This window comes from Thamnophis elegans, chromosome 15 (assembly GCF_009769535.1).
Source record: "Thamnophis elegans isolate rThaEle1 chromosome 15, rThaEle1.pri, whole genome shotgun sequence".
Taxonomy (NCBI): domain Eukaryota; kingdom Metazoa; phylum Chordata; class Lepidosauria; order Squamata; family Colubridae; genus Thamnophis; species Thamnophis elegans.
Window position 1 is genome coordinate 5,346,469 of NC_045555.1, and position 21,521 is coordinate 5,367,989.

Consider the following 21,521-nt stretch of genomic DNA (forward strand, 5'->3'; position numbering starts at 1 on the left):
CTATTCTATTCTTTCCTTATTCGATCATATTCTATTCTTTCCTTACTCTATTCTATTCCATTCCATTCTGCATTCTATTCCATTCTTTCCCTATTCTATTCTTTCCTTATTCTATTCTATTCTTTCCTTATTCGATCATATTCTATTCTTTCCTTACTCTATTTTATTCCATTCCATTCTGCATTCTATTCCATTCTTTCCCTATTCTATTCTTTCCTTATTCAATTCTATTCTTTCCTTATTTGATTCTATTCCATTCCATACATTCCATTCTGCATTCTATTTTATTCTTTCCTTATTCTATTCCATTCCATTCTAACATTAAAAGATAGGAGGCATTTCACACGGTTTGCTGAGCCCTTCTCTTTTCCTCCAGCTTAAGAAACGGAGGCATAGAAAAGGGAGGAGGAGAGGGGGGAGCGAGAGAATGCAAAAATCAATATTTTGAAACTGCCGGGGCTGTTGCGATGTGTATGTTTTACTTTCCTGAAGGGCTCAAATGAAAGCAATTAAGCATCGGAGCCCCGCTTTAATCTCCCTGTTGGCTGTAGGGCAGGGAAGGAGGCAGGCAGGCAGGCAGGCCGGCCTTACACCATTACCTGCTTTAAATGCTAATGTTTTCCCCGTCCTCTATTCCCCTTCGTTTATCTCGCAGGAGGCCTTAAAGAGGCGCTGCCCCCTCGCACGCCTTATTAGCATCACAAGGGGCAAGGGTGTCTGTGTTCGTGCGCGCAGGTGGGCGTGCATTGGGACACCCGCCTTGCCACCGTGCGGCCTTCTGCGCTCAGCTGTCGGCCCCCGCCACCTCCTTTTGGTAATGAATCTGTGAATTACGCCGCGCCACTTCCTGACACCGCCAGCTTGTGCGCATCAAAATATTGTCCTCGGCTTGTAATTCGTAGCTTAATTTAAAGGCCCGCGTTTTCCCGGCGACCTTTCCGAGACGGAAGCACGGCTGCGTATCTGGGGGCACCGGCGTGGCGAAGGCACCTCACCTCCTCCAATTATGGCCATTATCAGCCTGGCTTGAAAAGCATCTGGACCGGGATGGTTGGGAGGGAGGGGGGTTGATAGGAAATAATGGGGAGTCCATTAAGAACCAGGCCAGGGTCTCGGATGGCTGGTTGGTTGGAGAGGGAGGGAGGGAAAGTTTGGGCTAGCTTTACGGATGGGCTCCCTGAGGTGGGTTCCCACCACTTCGACTGAACCAGTAGTGGCATGGCGGCCTAGGTTGCTGGAATCGGCAGCGACCCAGGCCTGCCACGCCCCCGAACCAGTTCCCTGGTTGCCGCTGCTGCCATCTTGTTTTTTGAGTTCCGCACGAGCGCAAAGCAATTTTAATTGAACTGTGCAGGCGCGCAAAGTACGCGCATGAACAAACCGGGAGTAAAGCTGGCCAGAACCCACCCCTGCTGGGGTGGTCTTAAAAGAGGTCTGTGTGTGTTGTTTACCCCCTCTCCCCCCTTTTTCCCCTCATCCCCTAATGCAATACACGTGACGCCCCCTGCGCATGCATGCAAGACCCGTGTTCCCCCCACCCCCGTGAATGTCTCCGTGACCCCCGCATGCGCCCTGACCCCCGTGCATCGTGTGACCCCCCCAAGCACATGTGACCTTTCTGCGCTCGCCCCGTGCATGTGTGTGACCCCCCGCACTGCCCCACCCCCTACACATGCGCAGCAGAGACCTGAAAACCAGCTGGCCGGCAGGCGGCGCATACACATGCGCAGTGGAGCTGAGCTGGGGCGACAGCTGGCATGCCCGCAGAGAGGGCTCTATGGCAGGTGTGCCACAGATTCGCCATCACGGGGCTAGGAAAAGCTATAAAATACCATGTTTCCCCGAAAATACGGCAGGGTCTTATTTTCTTTTTACCTACAAAATATGGCTTGGGCTTTATTATGGGGGGAGGGTTTATTGTTTTGGGGTTGCCGGGCGGCTGCTCTCTTGCGAGCGGGCTCCCAAAGAGCTGGGCACAACCTCATGGGCCAATGACTGTGTTGCGCTGTCGCAGCAGCGCAACACAACAGCCATGAAACGACCATGTTCACGAGCAGCCGCCTGGCAACCCCCCTCTTCAGCTGGGCACAGGGCTGCTCACCAACTTAGCAGTATCCCGAAGGCGCCAAGCAACGCGATCACCTTTGCCTCCCCCCAGGTTCCCGCAGCTTGGCACCTTCAGGATACTGCTAGGTTGGTGAGCGGTGCTGTGCTTGGCGGAGGTGGGGGGTTGTCCAGGGGGCTTATATATGGGAGGGGGGGGGGTTATATTTTTGCCCACCAGAAAAATGTGGCATGGCTGTATTATGAGGACATGTCGTATTTTCAGGGAAACATGGTACCACTTTTTAACACAATCCTCCAAAGGCTGCATCTCCGTCATGACAATAATGGCTTTTTCCGCCCCCACCTCCCTGCAAATTTGAGCCAGGCACTCAACTTCACCCTTTGGATCTTGGGAGACTAAAAGCGGTGTGCGTTTCAATTGCGACCATCAAGGGCATCAGAAGCCGCAACGCGAGGGCTCGTTCTACGGGAAAATTAGAGGCGCCGCTATCAAACGCCGGCTTAGCGCCTGCGAATTTTAATTAAGGCATGGATTTACAAGGGCTGCAAGATATTAAAGGCAGAAGCTGTTTTTCCGCTGAAGGATCTTTCAGCTTTCTCCCCCCACCCCCACCCCGCGCATTAAAAAATATAGTTGAAAAGGAAAAAAAGAAGAGAAATCTTCCAGCGAGGAATTGTCAGGAATCAGGACTTTTATATAACACTATTAAAGCCAAGCTGGGCCTGAATTTTCTGGCCTTTGATAATCTTGGAGGGGAACACTTAAGAGCTCTGCCTGTCTCTTCAAATATCTGCAGATGTTTTAATGGGAAGGGGGGCAGTGGGGAGGTGAAGAAGATAAAGGAAGGAAGGAAGGAAAAAGAGGGAGGAGGAGAAAGGAAGGAAAGAGAATAAATGGAGAAGGGAAGGAAGGGAGGGGGGAGTTAGGAAAAAGAGGGAGGAGGAAGGAAGGAGAGAAGAATAAATGGATGAGAAGGGAAGGAAGGGAGGAAGGAAGGAAGGAAAAAGAGGGAGGAGGAGCGAGGAAGGGAGAGAAGAATAAATGGAGGAGAAGGGGAGGGAGGGAAGGAGGAAGGAAGGAAAAAGAGGGAGGAGAAGTGAGGAAGGAAGGAGAGAAGAATAAATGGAGAAGGGGAGGAAGGAATGGAGGGAAGAAGGAAGGAAGGAAGGAAAAAGGGAGGCGGAGCGAGGAAGGGAGAGAAGAATAAATGGAGAAGTAGAGAAAGGAATGGAGGGAGGAAGGAAGGAAAAAGGGAGGAGGAGTGAGGAAGGGAGAGAAAAATAAATGGAGAAGGGGAGGGGTAAGGAAGGAAAAAGAGGGAGGAGGAAGGAAGGAGAGAAGAATAAATAGAGGAAAAGGGAAGGAAGGGAGTGAAGAAGGAAAAAGAGGGAGGAGGAGGAAGGAAGGGAGGAGAAGAATAAATGGAAGGAAAGAGATGGGAAGGGAGGAAGGAGAGAAGAATAAATGGAGGGGAAGGGAATGGGGGAAGGAAGGAAAAAGAGGGAGGAGGAAAGAAGGAAGGAAAAAGAGGGAGGATGGAGGAAGGAAGGAAGGAAGGAAGGAGAGAAGAATAAATGGAGGGGAAGGGAATGGAGGAAGGAAGGGAAGGAAAGAAGGAAAAAGAGGAAGGAGGAGGAGGAAGGAAGGATAAATGGAGAGAGCAATAAATGGAGGGGCGGAAGGGAGAGGAGGGCAGGAAGGAAATATAGCAGCCTCGTGGTTAAGGGAAACAGAGGAAATGTTCCACCAACTAATATAAATGCTGCTCAGCAAAAGGGGGAAAGAAAAAAGCCAGCCTTATTCTCTCCAGGCCTTTTGGGTGTAATTAACAATAAATCACGCAGAGGGTTACAGCACCGTTATTACATAAATAAAACCCTGGGAAAGAACTTTGTCAGGAATGATTTACGGGAAGGGCTCCTCTGAAGTTTATTGTATTTCCATAATAAGGCATCATAAGAGCGGGTACATTTCCCCCCCCCCCTTACCCCATTATCATTTCTAAACATCCACCCGCCCCTCCGCACTACCAGACGATATTCCCACCTGCCCATTGGAAACCAGACCAGGACGGATCTCTTGGGAAAAAAACCCAGGTTTTTACCGGCCAATTTGGGCTCCCGGCAAAACCAAAAGCAGGTAACCCACCGCTTCTTCCTGGTTGGAGAGCCATTTCAGGGCAAGGTTTTATATATATATATATATATATATAAAGCATCAGCTCCTCTCCAAGAGCAACCGAGAAATATATCTCATCTGTCTCTTGTGGTGGTTTCAGAAAAGGGAGGGAAAGGAGGATGAAAAAAAAATGAAAGGCACCGGCGTTAAGACACAGTCACCGACCTTAGCCCCTAATAAAGACATTTGTTCCATGTGGTTTGGCTGGATTGCTATTATCCTTCTCATTGTTTCTACTACCTTCTCTTCAGTGGTGGGTTTCAAAAATTTTTCGAACCTACTCTGTGGGTGTGGCCTCCTTTGTGGGAGTGGCTTGCCAGCCATGTCACCTGGTGGGAGTGGCTTGCCGGCCATGTGTTCTCTCTCCTCTCTCTCTCTCTCTCTCTCTCCTTCCTTTTGTCTCTCTGTCCCTTTTTCCTTTTTTCCTTTCATCTCTCTCTCTCTTTTTCTTCTTTTTTTCTTTCTTTCTTTTTTTCTTTCTCTTTCTTTTTCTCTGTGTGAGTCTGTCTGTCTGTCTGTCTGTGTGTGTGTATGTGTGCGTGTATGTGTGTGTCAGTGGTGGGTTTCAAAAATTTTTGGAACCTCTTCTGTAGGTGTGGCCTGCTTTACGGGTCCACTGGTGGAACCTCTTCTAACCGGTTCGGTAGATTTGACGAAGCGGTTCTATCGAACTGGTGCGAACTGGTAGGAACCCACCTCTGCTTCTTTTATTAGTATCTTATAATTGTATTCCTAAGGGGGGAAATGCACCACCTAAGAGGGGATAATCCAACATGCACTCAAGTAATTCAATTCCCGAGAGAAGTCAGTGGCTTCTTGTTCCCACGCAATAACAGGGACCGGCCGATTAAAATGCTGCAAAGAAGAATCTGGGATGGGATGTGAGGCACTCGGTTAGAATTGCTCAAACGTTTATTTCTGGAAAGGCGGAAGTTGACGTCTTACTGTGTTGAGGGCGTTGAGAGTGGTGTCATCCCGGGAAGCCGCCACGCAGCCGTCTTCCGTCGAGCCGCCGTCGCACATCCCTGCGAAAGCCGCCATGCTCCTTCAAGGGCCAAAAAGAAAATTGGATTTTAACAGGCGGCGACCGTCTTCGAGGTGAAGCGAGCAGAGCCAAAACGATATTGACGGGTAATTTTTTTCCCATCGGGCTAAGCCCTCAACTTAAAACAGGGATTAGAGGTAATCCTCGATTTATGGCCGCAACGGAGAAGAGAAATTCAGTCGCTGAGCGAGGCAGCAGTTCATTGTCATGCCCCGTTTTTATGACCCTTTTGCCACAGTTAAGGGAATCTGTATGAACTGTTGCAAGCTGAGAGTCCCTCTAGTGGTGGCGCAGTGGTTAGAATGCAGCACAGGTGGTCCTCGATTTACAACAGTTCATTTAGTGACCATTCAGTGATCAAAATTCAGATGCTTGGCAACTAGTTCATACTTACGACCACGGCTGTGTCCCACGGTCATGTCATCCCCTTTTGCGACCCTCTGATGAGCAAAGTCAATGGGGGAGCCAGATTCACCTAACCGTCGGGTTACTCATTGAACAATGGCAGTGATTCACTTAACAACCATGGCACAGATCAGTCGTAAAATGGGGCAAACCGCCACTTAATGAATGTTTCACTTAGTGACATAAATTTTGGGCTCAATTGCCGTTGTAGCTCGAGGACTGCCTGTATGGCAGGCTAATTCTGCCCACTGCCAGCAGTTCGATCTGACCGGCTCAAGGTTGACTCAGCCTTCCGTCCTTCTGAGGTCGGTAAAACGAGGACTCGGATTGTTGGAGGAAAGAGGCTGACTCTGTAAACCGCTTAGAGAGGGCTGTAAAAGCACTGTGAAGCGGTATATAAGTCTAAGGGCTATTGCTATCTTCCTTCCTTCCTTCCCTCCCTCCCTTGTGGTTAGAATGCTGTGTTGCAGGTATGGTAAACAAAGCAACTCAAACTGTATATTATAACCTATTAAATGAAATAATAAATGTATAAGAATGATAAATGTTAAAACACCTGTAACCAAACAACATGCTGTATGTGATGATGGGGTTTTTTTTGTGTTTTTTTGTGTGTTTTTTCATTGTTGTGTATATGTGTTGTCTATGTAATAAAAATAAAAAGATTTTTATTAAAAAAAAAAAAAAGAATGCGGTGTTGCAGGCTAACTCTGCCCAATGCCAGCAGTTCGATCCTAACCGACTGGCTCAAAGTTGACTCAGCCTTCCGTGGTCAGTAAAATGAGGACTCAGATTGTTGGGGGCAAGAGGCTGACTCTGTAAACCGCTTAGAGAGGGCTGTGAAGCAGCATACAGGTCTAACTGCTATTGTTATTTTTTCTTCCTCCTTCCTTGCCTCCTTCCCACCCACCCCTCCCAGTGGTTAGAATGCATTATTGCAGGCTAACTCTGCCCACTGCCAGGACTTCGACGCTGACCAATTGGCTCAAAGTTGACTCAGCCTTCTGTCCTTCCGAGGTGGGTAAAACGAAGACCCAGATTGTCGGGGGCAAAAGGCTGACTCTGTAAACTGCTTTGAGCGGGCTGTAAAGCATTGTGAAGTGATATATAAGTCTACGTTCTATTGCTATCTTTCTTCTTTCCTTCCCTCCCTCCCAGTGGTTAAAATGCAGTATTGCAGCCTAACTCCGCCCACAGCCAGCAGTTCGATCCTGACAAGCTCAAGATCAACTCAGCCTTCTGTCCTTCCGAGGTGGGTAAAACGAGAACCCAGATTATTGGGGGCAAGAGGCTATTGCTATTTTCCCTTCCTTCCCTCTCTCCCTTGGTCCAGTTAGAATACGGTATTGCAGGCTGACACTGCCCACTGCCAGCAGTTCGATCCTGACCGAGTGGCTCAAGGTCGACTCAGCCTTCTGTCCTTCCGAGGTGGGTAAAACGGGGACCCAGATTTTGGGGGGCAAGAGGCTGACTCCGTAAACCGCTTAGAGGGGGCAGTCAAGCCCTGCGAAGCTGCATATAAGTCTAAGCTCTATTGCTAGGACAGAGCCCACTTTCGGAACGAATCAGAAAGGGGGGGGGGGGGAAAACCAGGCCTCGTGGGACACCCCAGTGCAGCCCACCTCTCTTCCCAAAAACGCACCCCGGCTTTCCAAGCTTCCTCCCTAATCTGAAGGAAGCCCGGTTACTTTCGAGGTGCATTCGTGCGCAGATGCGCCAAGCAGGGGGCGTCTCTTTCTCAGAGGCAATTTTGGGTTTCCCTGAGGTCCTGGGCGGGCCAATTTCCGAAAGTGATTATTACCTGGCTGCCCGCAGGTACATGAGTAGATCACAGTCGTTCACTCCGGGCATCCAGACCAGCTCTTCGTGACGCGTCACTGCATCCCCATCTCCGGAAGGGAAGGGCTGCAGCTCGGGGAGCTTGGCCTGGAAAGAAGAGGGCAGATAAAATCAGAGAAACGTCCCCCGTCACATCCCTTCGCACGGGCACTTGAGGCGAACTTTTAAAAAGCGGAGGTTAAAGCAATCCCTTCAAGTTGAGAAAGTCTTGAGATGTAAAGAAAAGCGGCTTGGTGCCCTGTGGGGAGAGGAAGGGGCTTCACACAACCAAGCAGGACATCCAAACACACAGTTGTGACCCGCCAGTGGAGCTGGCAGCAGATTCGGACAGTGAGGAGGTTGGGGAGGAAGATGGGCCAGTCCTGGAGTCTGGGGAAGGCTCTGATGAGGGCTCTGCATCGGAGGCAGATAGTGGGCGAGAGTCGTATGACAGTTATCAGCTGTCTTCAGACATCAATGAGGCAGAAGAACAGCTGGAGCCTGTTCCCAGTGTGCGCATGCGCAGAGTTGCCAGAGGAAGGAAACAGCTAAAGAACAAGGGTTGACTTGGGAGTGAGGCCACAGGTGGACGATGAATGGCCCCTCCCAGAGGAAATAAAAGAGGAGCGACAGGGGAATGGAGTTTGGAGGAGACCATTAGTTAGCTTAATTGGTTTGTGACTCTCCAAGACGCCATGCCAAGTTCTGCAAATATCGGCCTGGCAGCTCTCCAAGCCAGATGAGGTCTGTGACTGTAAATCCTCCCTTGAAAACTTATCTGAGTGTGAATGAGCGGAATTCATAGTAAATTAATAAAAGGGTTTTTTGTTGGGACAAGGAGTTTGCTTCGTGCTCTTGGGAAGCCTCGGTCAAAATAGGCTGTAAGCAACACCAATTCTTCAGACTTTGTTTGTGGAATGGCTTTTTTTGGAAAAATCAAACTGCACAGTGAGGTTTGCTCAGGGTTGCTGGGGGCAACCTTACCTGATGGCTGGGCCCAACCCGGATTTCTCCTTGGGTGCTGTTCAGCCTCCTGCAAGTTAAAGACACAGAAGGGTTAAGACAGATCGACTGGACTGGGCCACGAGTACAAGAGAACGAGGAAAGCTGCAGCCCTCAACTGACTACAACTCCCAGCAGCCCCCACCCACACAGGAATTGCGTTGCTGGAGGAATGCCAGAGATGCCTCATGCGCAGCACTCAAACGAATCCTCCTTCTGCTGCATGTCACTGGAACAGGAGGCGCCAACAGCTCTCGAAAGGCACAGAAAGTTGGGTTACGTTTAGAGTGGGCTCACCACAGTGCAACGGAGGAGCTTTTGGTGGTCATGTGCTGGCTAGGAGGTGATGGGGAACAGCATGTGATCTTTGGATTTTAACATTCAGGAAGGGAAGGGGGAAGGGGAGGGGAGGAGAGGAAGAAGAGAGAAGGGAAGGAGGAAGAGGGAGGGAAGGAAGAACAGGGAAGAAAAGGTAAGGAAGAAGAGGAAAGGGAAGGGGAAGGGGAAGGAAAGGAGGAAGAAGGAGTGGAAAGGAAGGAAAGGGAAGGAAAGGAAGAAGAGGGAAGAAAAGGAAAGGAAGAAGAGGGAAGAAAAGGAAAGAAAGAAGAGGAAAGGAAAGGAAGTTGAGGGAAGGAAAGGAGGAAGAGGGAAGGGAAGGAAGAAGAGGGAAGGGAAGGGAAGAAGAGGGAAAGGAAGGGAAGGGAAGAAGAGGGAAGGAAAGGGAAGGGGAAGGAAAGGAAAGGAGGAAAAGGAATGGAAAGGAAAGAAAGGGAAGAAAAGGAAAGGAAGAAAAGGAAAGGGAAGGGAAGGAAAGGAAAGGAAGAGGGAAGGAAAGGTAAAGAATTTGATTTAAATCACATCGGTTTCAATCACTAGGAAAAAGGCCTGATTTAAATCAACTCGGTTTAAATCCTAATCTTTAAAGAGCCACTGTCATCTCTCCCGTGAAGCTGTGTGAATGCATCCAATGCAATGCATGTTATCTCAGTTTGCAGGGCTTGGATTCACTGTTTACCAAAAGATGTAAATATTGCAGAAAATAACAGCCTCGTGCTACATCACTAAGCTCCATTTCATGCTGAACGAACTAAATTATTAATGAATCTTAAATAGAAAACTGTCTTGAGATAGATTTTTTCCCCCCATCCATTTTATGGAAATAAATTTCATAAAAATAAAAATCCGATTTAATTTTTTTAAAAAAAACACATAGATTTTTATCTGCCCTGTTTATGCGGAGAAGAAAGTTGGGGTGGATGCAACCAAGAATGGGGGATATGGTTCCCACCAAAACAGTGTAATTGGGGAATTTGCGGGACCCTGGGAGAAAAGTGGGCACGGGGTGGGAGACTGATCCCGTTTTGATGGGCTGGTAAACCTGGTTGGAAATCATAGAAAGGACCGGGAACTGTCATTGTTTGAAGCCATCACGTAGGATGAGGGGGCCTCGGGCAGGTGGACCTCAAGTCTTCTGCGGCTCCAGCCTCGCCTTGGCTAGGCAGAGTTTCTGAGTTTGGCAAGAGTGCGAACCTACATGTCTGTTCCTTTTAGTTCAGGCCAGATCGAAGTACGCCCCCGAGCCGGATCCGTCCCCCGGGCCTTGAGTTTGACACCCTGATGTAGAGGATGGCTGGCCAACTTACAGTATTATACAGAGTATAAGACGCACCTTTCCCCCCTAAAAGAGGGTGAAGATTGGGGTGCGTCTTATACACTGAATGTAGACCCACCCACAGGCCCCATCCCTTTGGCCTCTGCCTCCCCACAATTTACCTTTTTGCAGCAAATGAGGGCTTGCTGAGGCTTCAATAGGCCATAACAATCCCTGCAGCCTGAAACAGCTGATGATCGGGAGAAATTGAAAGTGAAACTTGCTGTTTGCTCCACTTGGCAAATTGCTGGGAGGCAGATTTTTTTTTTTCTTGTGCTGATCAGGCTGTGTGCTGCAAGGAGGTAAGTCAACAACTACAAATGCTTATAGAATGTTCAAATTATTAGACTTATTTTTTTAAAGACTGCTTTATTATTATTATTCTAGACAACTTAACAAAATGAAGAACCTTTTAAAATAAATGCTTGATCTGAAGAGGCCCCGTGCTATTGCTTTAAAAAGTGCTATTCCTTTAAATAGCAGAGAATAACTATACTTCCAGAAAGCACATCAATTTTAACAGCATCTGTACAAGTATAATCTGAAATATAACACTACAAACAGTGTATATTGTCTGTGCTGTTTGTTGCAAGGAGGCAAATTGCTGAGGCAGATATTTTTCCCTTGTTTTCCTCCCCAAAATCTAGGTGCGTCTTATACTTCGGAGTGTCTTATACTCCGAAAAATACAGTATTTCAGTTTTGGTCACCATGATGTAAAAAAGATGTGGAGACTCTAGAAAGAGTGAGGAGAAGAGCAACCAAGAGGATTAGGGGACTGGAGGCTGAAACATAGGAAGAACGATTGCAGGAACTGGGTAGTCTAGTTTAATGAAAAAAAGGACTAGGGGAGACATGATAGCAGTGTTCCGATATCTCAGGGGTTGCCTCAAAGAAGAGGGAGTCAAGCTATTCTCCAAAGCATCTGAAGGCAGGACAAGAAGCAAAATGGATGGAAACTAACCAAGGAGAGAAACAACTTAGAACTGAAGAGAAATTTCCTGACAATGAGAACAATTAACCAGTGGAACAACTTGCCTCCAGAAGTTGTGAATGCTCCAACACTGGGAGTTTTTAAGAAGATGTTGGATATCCATTTGTCTGAATGGTGTAGGGTTTCCTGCCTAAGCAAGGGGTTGGACTAGAAGACCTCCAAGGTCTCTTCCCACTCTCTTTATTCTATTCTATTCCATATTTTCTATTCTATTCTATTCCATATTTATTATATTCTATTCCATATTTATTATATTCTATTCCATATTTATTCTATTCTATTCTATATTTTCTATTCTGTTCCATATTTATTCTATTCTATTCCATATTTTCTATTCTATTCCATATTTATTCTATTCTATTCTATTCCATATTTATTCTATTCTATTCTATCCTATTCTTTCCTATCCTATTTCTATTCTATTTTCTATCCCATTCCCTTCTATTCTAACGGAAGGCCGGCCAACTTATTCCGACTGCACCTGTGTCGGCTTAGCATCAGATCCACCTTGAATTTTGAAAAACCAAAACAAAACCCGCCATCCCTTCCCTCTTCAAGGTTGCTTGTGCCATGCGATGCACTCGAGGGTCCCTGGCTGTGCCCAATTGCTTTCAAAATGGAAAAAGGTTGGCAGCCGAGAGCGCTCCGGAGTCTTATGTTCCTCTCTTTTTCTCTCTCTTTCTCTCTCTCCGGAGTTCGTGGCGAGGCAAGAAAGTGAAAAGCCGGATTGTTATGTAAAGAAGTGGGGGGGGGGGGGGGGGGGGAACCCCCGCAAGAATAGAAATCGATGTTCCCGCAAGGCAGGCAAAGCTGGGTGTATGTCGTCTTTTCTTCCAGTCCGGCTCTATTTTTTTTCCACCGTGAGGAAAAACAAGCCGCACGAGCTTCGGTCTTTTCTTCCGACACATTTGGGGGACAATAGCTCCCTGCCCAGGAAAGCCTCTCACGACAAGAGCAAGCAAGCAAAAAAAAAAAAAAAAAGCAACAACAACCAACCACACAACAAAAAGGAAACACACACACTCTTCCTTGTGATCTTCTTTGCAGGGACCGGAAAAAGGCTGTTGGATTTTTTGTTGGTTTGGCAAGCTCAGATCGGAGGAGGAAATGGAGCCCAGACACCGAGATTGGCGCAACCGAGCATTTATGTTGTCATATGTTGCAATTTTTTTAGCACAAACTTTCTCATAGATGTAACCCCAGGCTAAGAAGTGAAAGCAAAATGTGATGTGCTCCAAAGAGAAATAGGACGTAGGAATTGCAAGAGACACAAGGCGGGGAGGGGGGGAGGGGGATTTTTGGCGGGAGGGAGGGGGGAAAGGCCCCTGTTCATCATCTTCATCATCATCATCACCATCATCATCATCATTTAATGACCCCATAATCCCTTAATGGGGTGGAGTCTGGGCAACTGAATGGAGCTAGCAGAGTGTTTACTGGCCGGATGCCTTTCCCTGTTGCCAATGCGGAGTTTTGTTTGGGAGATATATTCTCACTGTACCCAGAGAGAGAGAGAGAAATATCTGCCTCTACCTAGGATTGAACTCACAGCCTCTCAATTGCGAGGCGAGAGCTCCACCTCTAGGGCACCGCACCACTCTAAAGGTCCCTGTTGATGGAACTGGAAAATACAGATAGTCCTTGACTTACGACACTTTGCTTAGCAACGTTTTGAAGTTACAATGGAACTGAAAAATGGGACTGATGTCCATTTTTCAAAGTTTATGACGGGGGCAGCATCCCCGTGGTCACATGGTTTACATTCGAATGCTTGACAACTGGTTCCTCTTTATGACGGTTGTAGTGTCCCAAGGCCACGCGATCGTCCTTTGGCGACCTTCTGATATGCAAAGTCAGTGGGGAAGCCAGATTCCCTTAACAACCCTGTTACTAATTTAACAACTGCCGTGATTCACTTAACAACCATGGCAAGAAAAGTCGTAAAATGGGGAAAAGCTCGCTTAACAAATTTCTCACTTGAACACCATAAATTTTGGTGGGCTCAAGTGTGGCCGTTAAGTTGAGGACTACCTGTAACGTTTCCTGCCATTAAGGATGTGCCCAGATGTGGGGTCACATCTGCTTCTCAAAAGTTTTGGAAGTACCCCAAATTTTTTTTGGGGGGGGGGGAAATGCGTGAAGAGGAGAGGCATGCTAATTTTACAGTGTGTCCTCAAGTGCCTGCTGCTGCCACATTTGTCAGGCTGGGAATGCTGGGAGATGTAGTCCCAACAGGTCTGGGGGCAGAAAGAAAGGTAGAGAGTTGGATGGGTCTGGAGGTGGAGGAGAGGGCATCGTGGGGAAGGCACGCAGGAAGGAAAAATAGCAAGGAAAGAGAACAGCAAGTGTATTGCCTGTGTCCTGTCCCCCGCTTATTCATGGTAGGGAACCAAAGATCAGCTGGCCAGCAGGAGGCACGCACGTGCATGCGCGGTGGAGCTGGGCTGGGGCGATGGCCGGCGTGCCCACCCAGAGAGGGCTCTGTGTGCCACCTGTGCCTTAAGTTCCCCATCACGGGCCTAGTTTATTTATTTATTTATTTGTTTGTTTGTTTGTTTGTATGCTGCCCACTCTCGAAAGACTCAGGGCGGCTTACAAGTAAAAAAGGGAAGGGGAAGACATACAGAAACAAAACAACATTAAAAGTCCACAACATTCACAATTTAGGATGGGGCTGGACAACTCAACAGCCCCAGGCCTGCCGGAACAGCCAGTTACAATACAATAGCAGAGTTGGAAGGGACCTTGGAGGTCTTCTAGTCCAACCCCCTGCATAGGCAGGAAACCGTACACCGTTTCAGACAAATGGCTATCCAACATCTTCTTAAAGACTTAAACTTCTTAAAGACTTAAACCTTGATTAACTAAAGTTAATCAAGGTTAACTTCGGACCACAATCAATTAAACAATACCGCAATCAAGAAACTGCCAAAGAGCCATCAGCAAATAGTCCAAATTTAAAGAATCTCTGAAGACTATCTCCACCAACACCGACGGGCAGCTCACCAGAACATAAACTGAAAGCAAACCCCACTCTTTAGTAGCAACTGATAATGTCACATAGTTGGGTAATGAAACGTCAGCAAGAAAGCTCAGAGAGCACCAAGGATTCCCCCCCCCCCGCCCGCGCATTAGCTATGTTCACCGCCTTGAGTTATTTGTACAAAGGTGGGATGGAAATAAATAAAATGAAAGACATCTACCCCAAACTTTCAAAGACGACTTCAGAAGCAGGCTGGGAAAAATCCGCAGGTGAGGAACAGTTTCTATGGAGCTTCCAGAGTAAAACAGAAGAGCCGAGGTGGCGCAGTGGTTAGGGTGCAGTACTGCAGGCCACTTCAGCTGACTGCTATCTGCAGTTCAGCGGTTCAAATCTCACCGGCTCAAGGTTGACTCAGCCTTCCATCCTTCCGAGGTGGGTGAAATGAGGACCCAGACTGTGGGGGCGATATGCTGACTCTGTAAACCGCTTAGAGAGGGCTGAAAGCCCTATGAAGCGGTATATAAGTCTAACTGCTATTACTATTGCTAAAAGGCAGTCATTCACACACACACACACACACACACACACACACATCTCTCTCCAAATTCACTTCTTTGGAATTTTGAAATTTTAATTTCCCTGCAACGCAAATAGCCCCACAAATGGGATTACGAAACAAAACTACGATCGAAATTAGCCGAATGAGGAGAGAGAGAGAAGAAAAGAAATCCTTCATTCTGATTTTGACTTTTCTTGACGGGTGCCAAGGACTTACCTAGCAGATAGATGGTTTTTTTTCACCCCTGAAATATTGTTTATGCTCTTATATCATACATGCCATTTCTATGTTGAGCAGTGTGTTCTCTAGGTGCCCACGGCGTGAACATACAAATATCACCATCGTCATTATAATCATGTACTGTATATATAAACAAATAGGGAATAATATCAATCATCTTTTACAACATATACTATCTTCCACTATAGTATCGCTTGTGCAACCATCCAAATATTTGCTCTTCTGTTTTTCTTTCTCGCATAGACCATATTTCACCTAATTCCCCTCCTCTAACCTCAATATCTGTCCTTTAACCAATTGCCGAATAGCCCCCGTGTTGTAATAATCCCAATGCTGTGCATATATAAGATCCTAGCTGCTGTCAGGATATGTAAAACCAAGTATGTGTTACACTTATTGTAGTTTTTTTTCCCTGGCACGAACGGTGGAAGAGGAAAATGGGGGGGGGGGTAGGGGAGATTGTGGTAGCGGGCAGCATCTTTTAGCCATGATCTGATCCCCAGACAGATCGGTCGGCCTTGAGTAACGGGTGCATGCGGGAAAGAGGCTAGATCTGAGTCACATTAAGAGTTAGCCAGCTGTGATTTTGAACTCACAGCTCACCAGCCAGCTGCCATCAGCCAAGAAGGGGGTGGGTGTGGGGGAAGAGCTACCGGCAAAAATTTACAATTTTGTTTTAATTTAAATTTCGCCGATTTCTCACTTGGGTCAGTTTCAAAGGGATTTGAAAACAACAACGACAACAAACTATTTCGAATGGCTTCCCCAGCCTAGAAAAATCAATTTTTCCCACTAGAGGAGGGAAGGGGGGGAAGAAGAAATAAAGATAAAACCAAAGAGGCATTTTTTTAATGTAAAAATTTTAAAAATTGTGAAAGAGAGAGACATACATACATACATACATACATACATACATACATACATACAGTATTTGGGTGGTCTATCATAGAGAAAAGCACAGGATTTATTTATTTATTTATTCCATGGGTCGGGGGGGGACACATTGAGGAGGGGGCTGGAAAGGATGCAGGGAGGAAAAAAAAGAGGGAAAAGAAGAGGGGGGTGTTCGGCGGAAGAGTGGGGTGCGGGGTGCGAAATCCGACACCAAAGGCAAAAAAACCCCGCGATGCCACAAAAGTGGTCGCCATGGCAACCCCCAACTTAATATTTCAGCCCTTTTCTCCAGCCGCAGCGGATGAAATATAATGACAAGATGTTCCCCCTCCTTTGGAAGGAGGGAGGGGGGAACCTGTTGCTATGGCAACGTTGTCGCCTATCAAATAACAACGGGGGCTGGACGGGCTGGACCGCAAAGGAATATCAAAAAGGATGGGGGGGGGGGGAGAAAGGCGCCTCCTCCTCCCACCGGGACATGGTGGGGGGGTGAAGAGGAAGGGGGCGCTCCACCCGGAGGGAATTGCTCTTTGGGGAGGGGATTAATGGGGAGGGAGGGTAGCAAGCTTAGATCCCCAATGGATCAAGAAACCACGCATCTTTGGAAGCAGGGAGAGGGTGCGTTTCACTCCACTCCTTGCCCTGGTGGCTTGGCCCAATTGGACCCATTTCACAGAAGGGTCCATTAAATCGGGAACTGCACAAGGCCCGGAAAGCTTGCAGCCCCCTTTTTAAATCTTGTGGGGAGGCCAAACCAGCATCAAATCCTGATGCTTCCATTGTAACCCTGAGATGATGGGAATCCTCTGAATCAGGCGAGACCCTCATTTTTTTGGGTGGGGGCTTCCAGTGCTTGAATGCTCCCAGAGACTAAACGTGGATGCACAATTTTAAGGATGCACAAATTCCCCCCCCCCACACACACACATATCCAGGCTGCCTTGGAACCCATGGGGCCATTCTGCTCTCCCCTTCCCCATTTTACAGAAGGAGGAACTGAGGCCGATACCACTGCCCCCCACTCGCTCTGTGTCTTCCCATTTCTTTCCTAAGGGATACAGGAGACACTCTGAAAATAAGACCTCCCCGGATAATAAGCCCGATTGGGCTTTTGAGTGCATGCGCTAAAATAAGCCCACCCTTGAAAATTAGCCCTCCCCGAAAACATTGCAACACAGCAGCAGCTGTGAGGTGGTCTCGCTCGCCGACTCCTGCACCTCAAAAATAATAGGACCTCCCCAAAAATAAGGCCAAGCGCTTATTTCGGGGGTCAAAAGAAAATAAGGCCCTGGTAGGCTAATTTTTGGGGAAATATGGTAGTTGTGATGAAACCAGCCAAGCAAAGGGGAGGCATGTTGTATCCTCAGCAGGATTTTGGTGAGCTAAAGCGATCCAGACATCGGACGGTGAGAGATTCCCAGGGGAATCTGAATGGGACTCCCTCTCAAAACATTCAGGAATTCATTTGGGTTTTCCCCTCGCGTCAATATGGATGAAATACGACATATCCATCCAATATGGATGAAAACTGTCCTCAGTGTTTAATGCGCAAGGATGAAACTAAACATATTTTTGGCCAGCGTTTTTCAGGGTAAGATTGTTGGAAATGACTCAACCTTGCCTCTTGACACTAAATATTATAGGTATTTAAATTATAAAATGAAACAAATACTTATCCAAATTAGGAACCACAAGCAGTCTCTAAATTGGAAAAATTCATTGCTCGTCAGTACAGATAATTATTGGTCTTCCTGAACCCCCTTTTTTGGGAAGGGGGGGAAGAAGAGACCAACATTTGATCTTCTGCAAAATTGGAATAATTTGAGCCAATAATTTGTCCGGATTCGCTTCTCAACCACAGTTGGAAGCCACGGATTTTGCTTTCGGGATAGCACAGGTGAATTTTTAATTTCTACTGCAACGCAAACAGACCGACACTTAGCTCCTCAAGTAGAGTTATGAAACAAAATTAAACAGAAAGGAGGGAAAAAGAAATCCTTCAATCTGATTTTTTGGTCTTTTCTGGATGGCAGGTGTCCTTCGAGATAAAAATCCTGCCTTTTCTGAAAGCTTCTCTCGTATTGCCCGTTCTCGGGATGTGACCGACTTTATCTGAACGATGCTGGAAAAGGGGGTGGGGTGGGGAGATGGGGCAAAGGGATGCCCGGGCAAAATGGTTCCAAGTGGCATTTCCTGAGTTCCCACGTTTGCTAAATCTATGGCTTGAGGAGAGGAACCACTATGGTGGAAGGTCCCACAGCCCTCTCCAAAGCAAAGCAAATCGCAGGGTGGTAACAATCCTAAAATGAAGTAATCCCCCCGATGCAGGAAAAAATAAAATATGTAATACACACGGTGGCAGAAAATGGGGGAAAGTGGAAAGGAACAAGTGTCAGAATCTCTTCCACAAATACACACTATGGACCTTGACGGGGCTTGTGACTGTCTGGATTATCCAGCTAACAGCTAAAATCCTCAGCAAAAAGAAATGAGCCTTTGAAAGAATGCAATTTCTCTCTCCCTCTTTCTCTCTCTCTCTGTCTCTCTTTCTCTCTCTGTGTGTGTGTCTCTCTCTTTCTTTCTTTCTCTCTTTCTTTCTCTCTCTATCTGTGTCTCTCTTTCTTTCTCTTTCTGTCTCTGTCTTGCTGTGTCTTTCTCTCTCTCTCTTTCTCTCTCTGTCATTGTGTGTCTCTTTCTCTGTCTTTCTATCTCTGTCTTTCTCTCTCTCTCTCTCTCTGTCTTGCTCTCTCTCTCTGTCTCTTTCTTTCTCTGTTTGTGTGTCTCTCTCTCTCTTTCTCTCTCTCTTTCTCTCTCTCTGTGTCTCTCTTTCTTTCTCTGTTTGTGTGTCTCTCTCTCTCTTTCTCTCTCTCTTTCTCTCTCTCTGTGTCTCTCTTTCTTTCTCTGTCTTTCTGTGTCTTTCTCTCTCTCTCTTTCTCTCTCTGTCATTGTGTGTCTCTTTCTCTGTCTTTCTATCTCTGTCTTTCTTTCTTTCTCTCTTTCTCTCTCTTTCTGTCTTTCTCTGTGTCATTGTGTGTCTCTTTCTTTCTCTCTCTCTCTCTCTCTTTCTGTCTTTCTCTCTCTCTTTCGCTCTGTCTTTCTCTCCCTGTCTTTCTCTGTCTCTGTCTTTCTCTCTGTCTCTGTCTTGCTCTCTCTCTCCGTCTTTCTCTCTCCCCCCCCCGCCCCAAACACATACAGAAACAAACACATCTCCCAAAAATTGCAAAAAAAGAGTAATGGATATCTCAATATAAGATGCGTCACGGTAGATGGGTAAAGAATTTAAGAGGAGCAAGGAGTGGGGACACAACACGTTGCTATTCTAAAGCCCTAACCTGTAACTGGTCAAGGCTATTCCCTCACTTTAAAAGTTTCGCCTTGAGGACTAGTCATTTGGTTTTCGTTAGCTGCCCCAGTATGCCCAACTCCACGCAGACCCCCTCAAAGCCACCCATTTCAATACCCCCACAGTACAATCTGGCTGCTCTTAAGAGAGGTGCTACTCATCTCGGGGCGGCTGGGAGATCTCGTGAGGACTTCCCCCCAATTCTTTCTGTCTCTCCATTTGCAACAGCTGGATTTGCCCTGCCTGGTGGTCCCCGCGGGGGAGGGGGAGCGTGAATGCAGGACCTTATCGTGACCAGGCTCCTCACATCCCGGTCGGACTTCCGCCTCTACAGAAAGGCTGCTGTATTCATGAAACAAATATGCTTCATCCTGTGGTTGCAGGAAGTGTGGATGCTCCCCCTTAGCTGAGTGGGGATCCATGCCCACTTTCCCTGAAAGGGGAGGCATGCACCCACATCCCTGCAGGCGGGGTGCGACTTCCTCCGCCCATGGAAAGTTCTCCCCGATGGATGCGCTCCCAGAGCAGCCAATCTGGAGAGATGTCGCATCTCCCCCTCCAAAATGGGGGGCCTTAGCCATCAAGCAGCATCCTTCCCCCCTCCCTGCTCGGGGGAGGTGTGTGTGCGGGGTGGGGGTGGTGGGTGGATGGAGAAGACTCCCCTCAAGGCCCCCCTTTCCATTCCTGAGTCCCAGCCCGTCCAGGCAAGCCAGCTAAGCAAGCAGGCCGGCTGGCTGTCAGAATCGTCCCGTCCCTCTCGCATGGCAGCCAATGGCGACGGCGCTTACGGCCCTCCTCCCTCCCCCTCTCGGATGCTCCCCCCCTCCCGCCAGTCCTTGCAACCGGGACAGAGCAGGTGGGCTCGGGGGGGGGGGGGGGGCTGACCCCAGCCCCCTTGCAGGAGGAAAAGGAGGGGAAGGGGACAGACAGGCTGGAGGGAGCTGCTGGGCACGTTGGCAGTTGTCAAATTCCCGTTCTTGGACATGCAAACAGGGAAGAAACCACTCTCCACCAATCCCTCCTCCCGGGCCAGCCCCCCCCCTCCTTCCCATCTTCTGCCTACCTGAAGGGGCCGAACAGGTCATCCATGACAGTGACAGCTTCGGCCGGATGAGCGGGAGCTGCAGCGATGCTACCTGACCTTGCCTTTCTGTAGCTCCGGCAAAGGAGGGGAGGAGAAGGAGGAATTGGGGGGGGGGGGGCAAAAAAATAAAAAAAAACAACACCCAGGAAAAGAAGAAGCAGAAGGAGGGAGGGGGGGAGGAGAGAGTCGGCCTGCTTTCTCTCTCCCCCCCCCTCCTCCCCAGCTAACTAATCAAAATGGAGGCCCATGCAGTCCGAGAGGTAAGACCGGGGGAGAGCTTTCGCCCGAGCTTGTGCGGGTGACCTCAGCACCGCACGCAGGACGCAGAAACTTCGCCCTTAAGACTGACAGCACTGAGCATGTGCTGTGACCCCCCCCCTCTCTCCTGTTTCCGTAAATAAAGCACCGCCAACAGACGCGCGCGGGGAGGGCTGCGCCACCAGCCCAGCACAAGCGCAGCCAACGACGGCTGCTGCTGCTGTTTCTCCGCCTAGCAAGCTAGTGTGCAGGGAAGTGGGGCCTTGGCAGGGGAGTTTCAGACGGGCAACGTTTTCGGGGAGGAAGCTCTGGCGCCTTCCAGAGGTTGGGGTGGGGGGGGTTCATGCAGCCTCCCTGGAGGGGAAGACAGGCTGCAGGGGGAGGGAATCTCTCTTTCTCTCTCTCACACACATACACACGCATGTCGCTATCTTGTAATTCCTCTCTGGGAGGGAGGGAGGGAGGGAGACCCCTTCCGCCAGAGGGGCCCAGATGCAAAAGTCAAGTTATAAATAGAAGGCCAGCCCAGATCTTGCTTTTCCATCAAGGGCAGCCGCTCACAGGTCCCCAGCTGGGTGGCCTCCGGATGGGCTGATTCCCTAAAGGTGGGGGAGCTGTTGAAATCCAACATGTTCAGAAGCTCTCCCCACCACCACCACCCCCAGATCCAGCTTTGTGGCACAACCAGAGCAATGGCCAATGGATTATGAGCAGGTTTCAATACACAGTCACATCCGGGGAAGATTCCAAGGGGGAGAGCCTGGTACTCAGGTTGGGCCGGGACCAATGATGCTCCCTCTGGAGGGGATGGGGGGCAGAGCGGGGGAAATGGGAGGGCAGAGGGAGGGGGACAACAGGGAGCAGGGAGCAACAGGGCAACGGAAGCCAAGGTGTGATGACTAAGAAATCAGTTTCAGTGAGGGAGAGAGGGAGGGAGTGAAAGAGTGACTGAGTGAGGAAGGAAGGAAGGAAGGAGAGGATGAATAGATAAGGGGGAGGG

The 21,521-nt window shown here is 48.4% G+C and overlaps 1 protein-coding gene across 1 annotated transcript in view; it reads right to left on the reverse strand.

The window, feature by feature from the left end:
- Nucleotides 1-21,521, reverse strand: part of RERE (arginine-glutamic acid dipeptide repeats) — a 261,457-nt gene that overhangs the window by 74,810 nt on the left and 165,126 nt on the right. Inside the window, 3 exon segments of the mRNA XM_032231523.1 lie at nucleotides 5,192-5,291; nucleotides 7,498-7,622; nucleotides 8,499-8,547. Coding sequence (XP_032087414.1) covers nucleotides 5,192-5,291; nucleotides 7,498-7,622; nucleotides 8,499-8,547 — 274 coding nt within the window.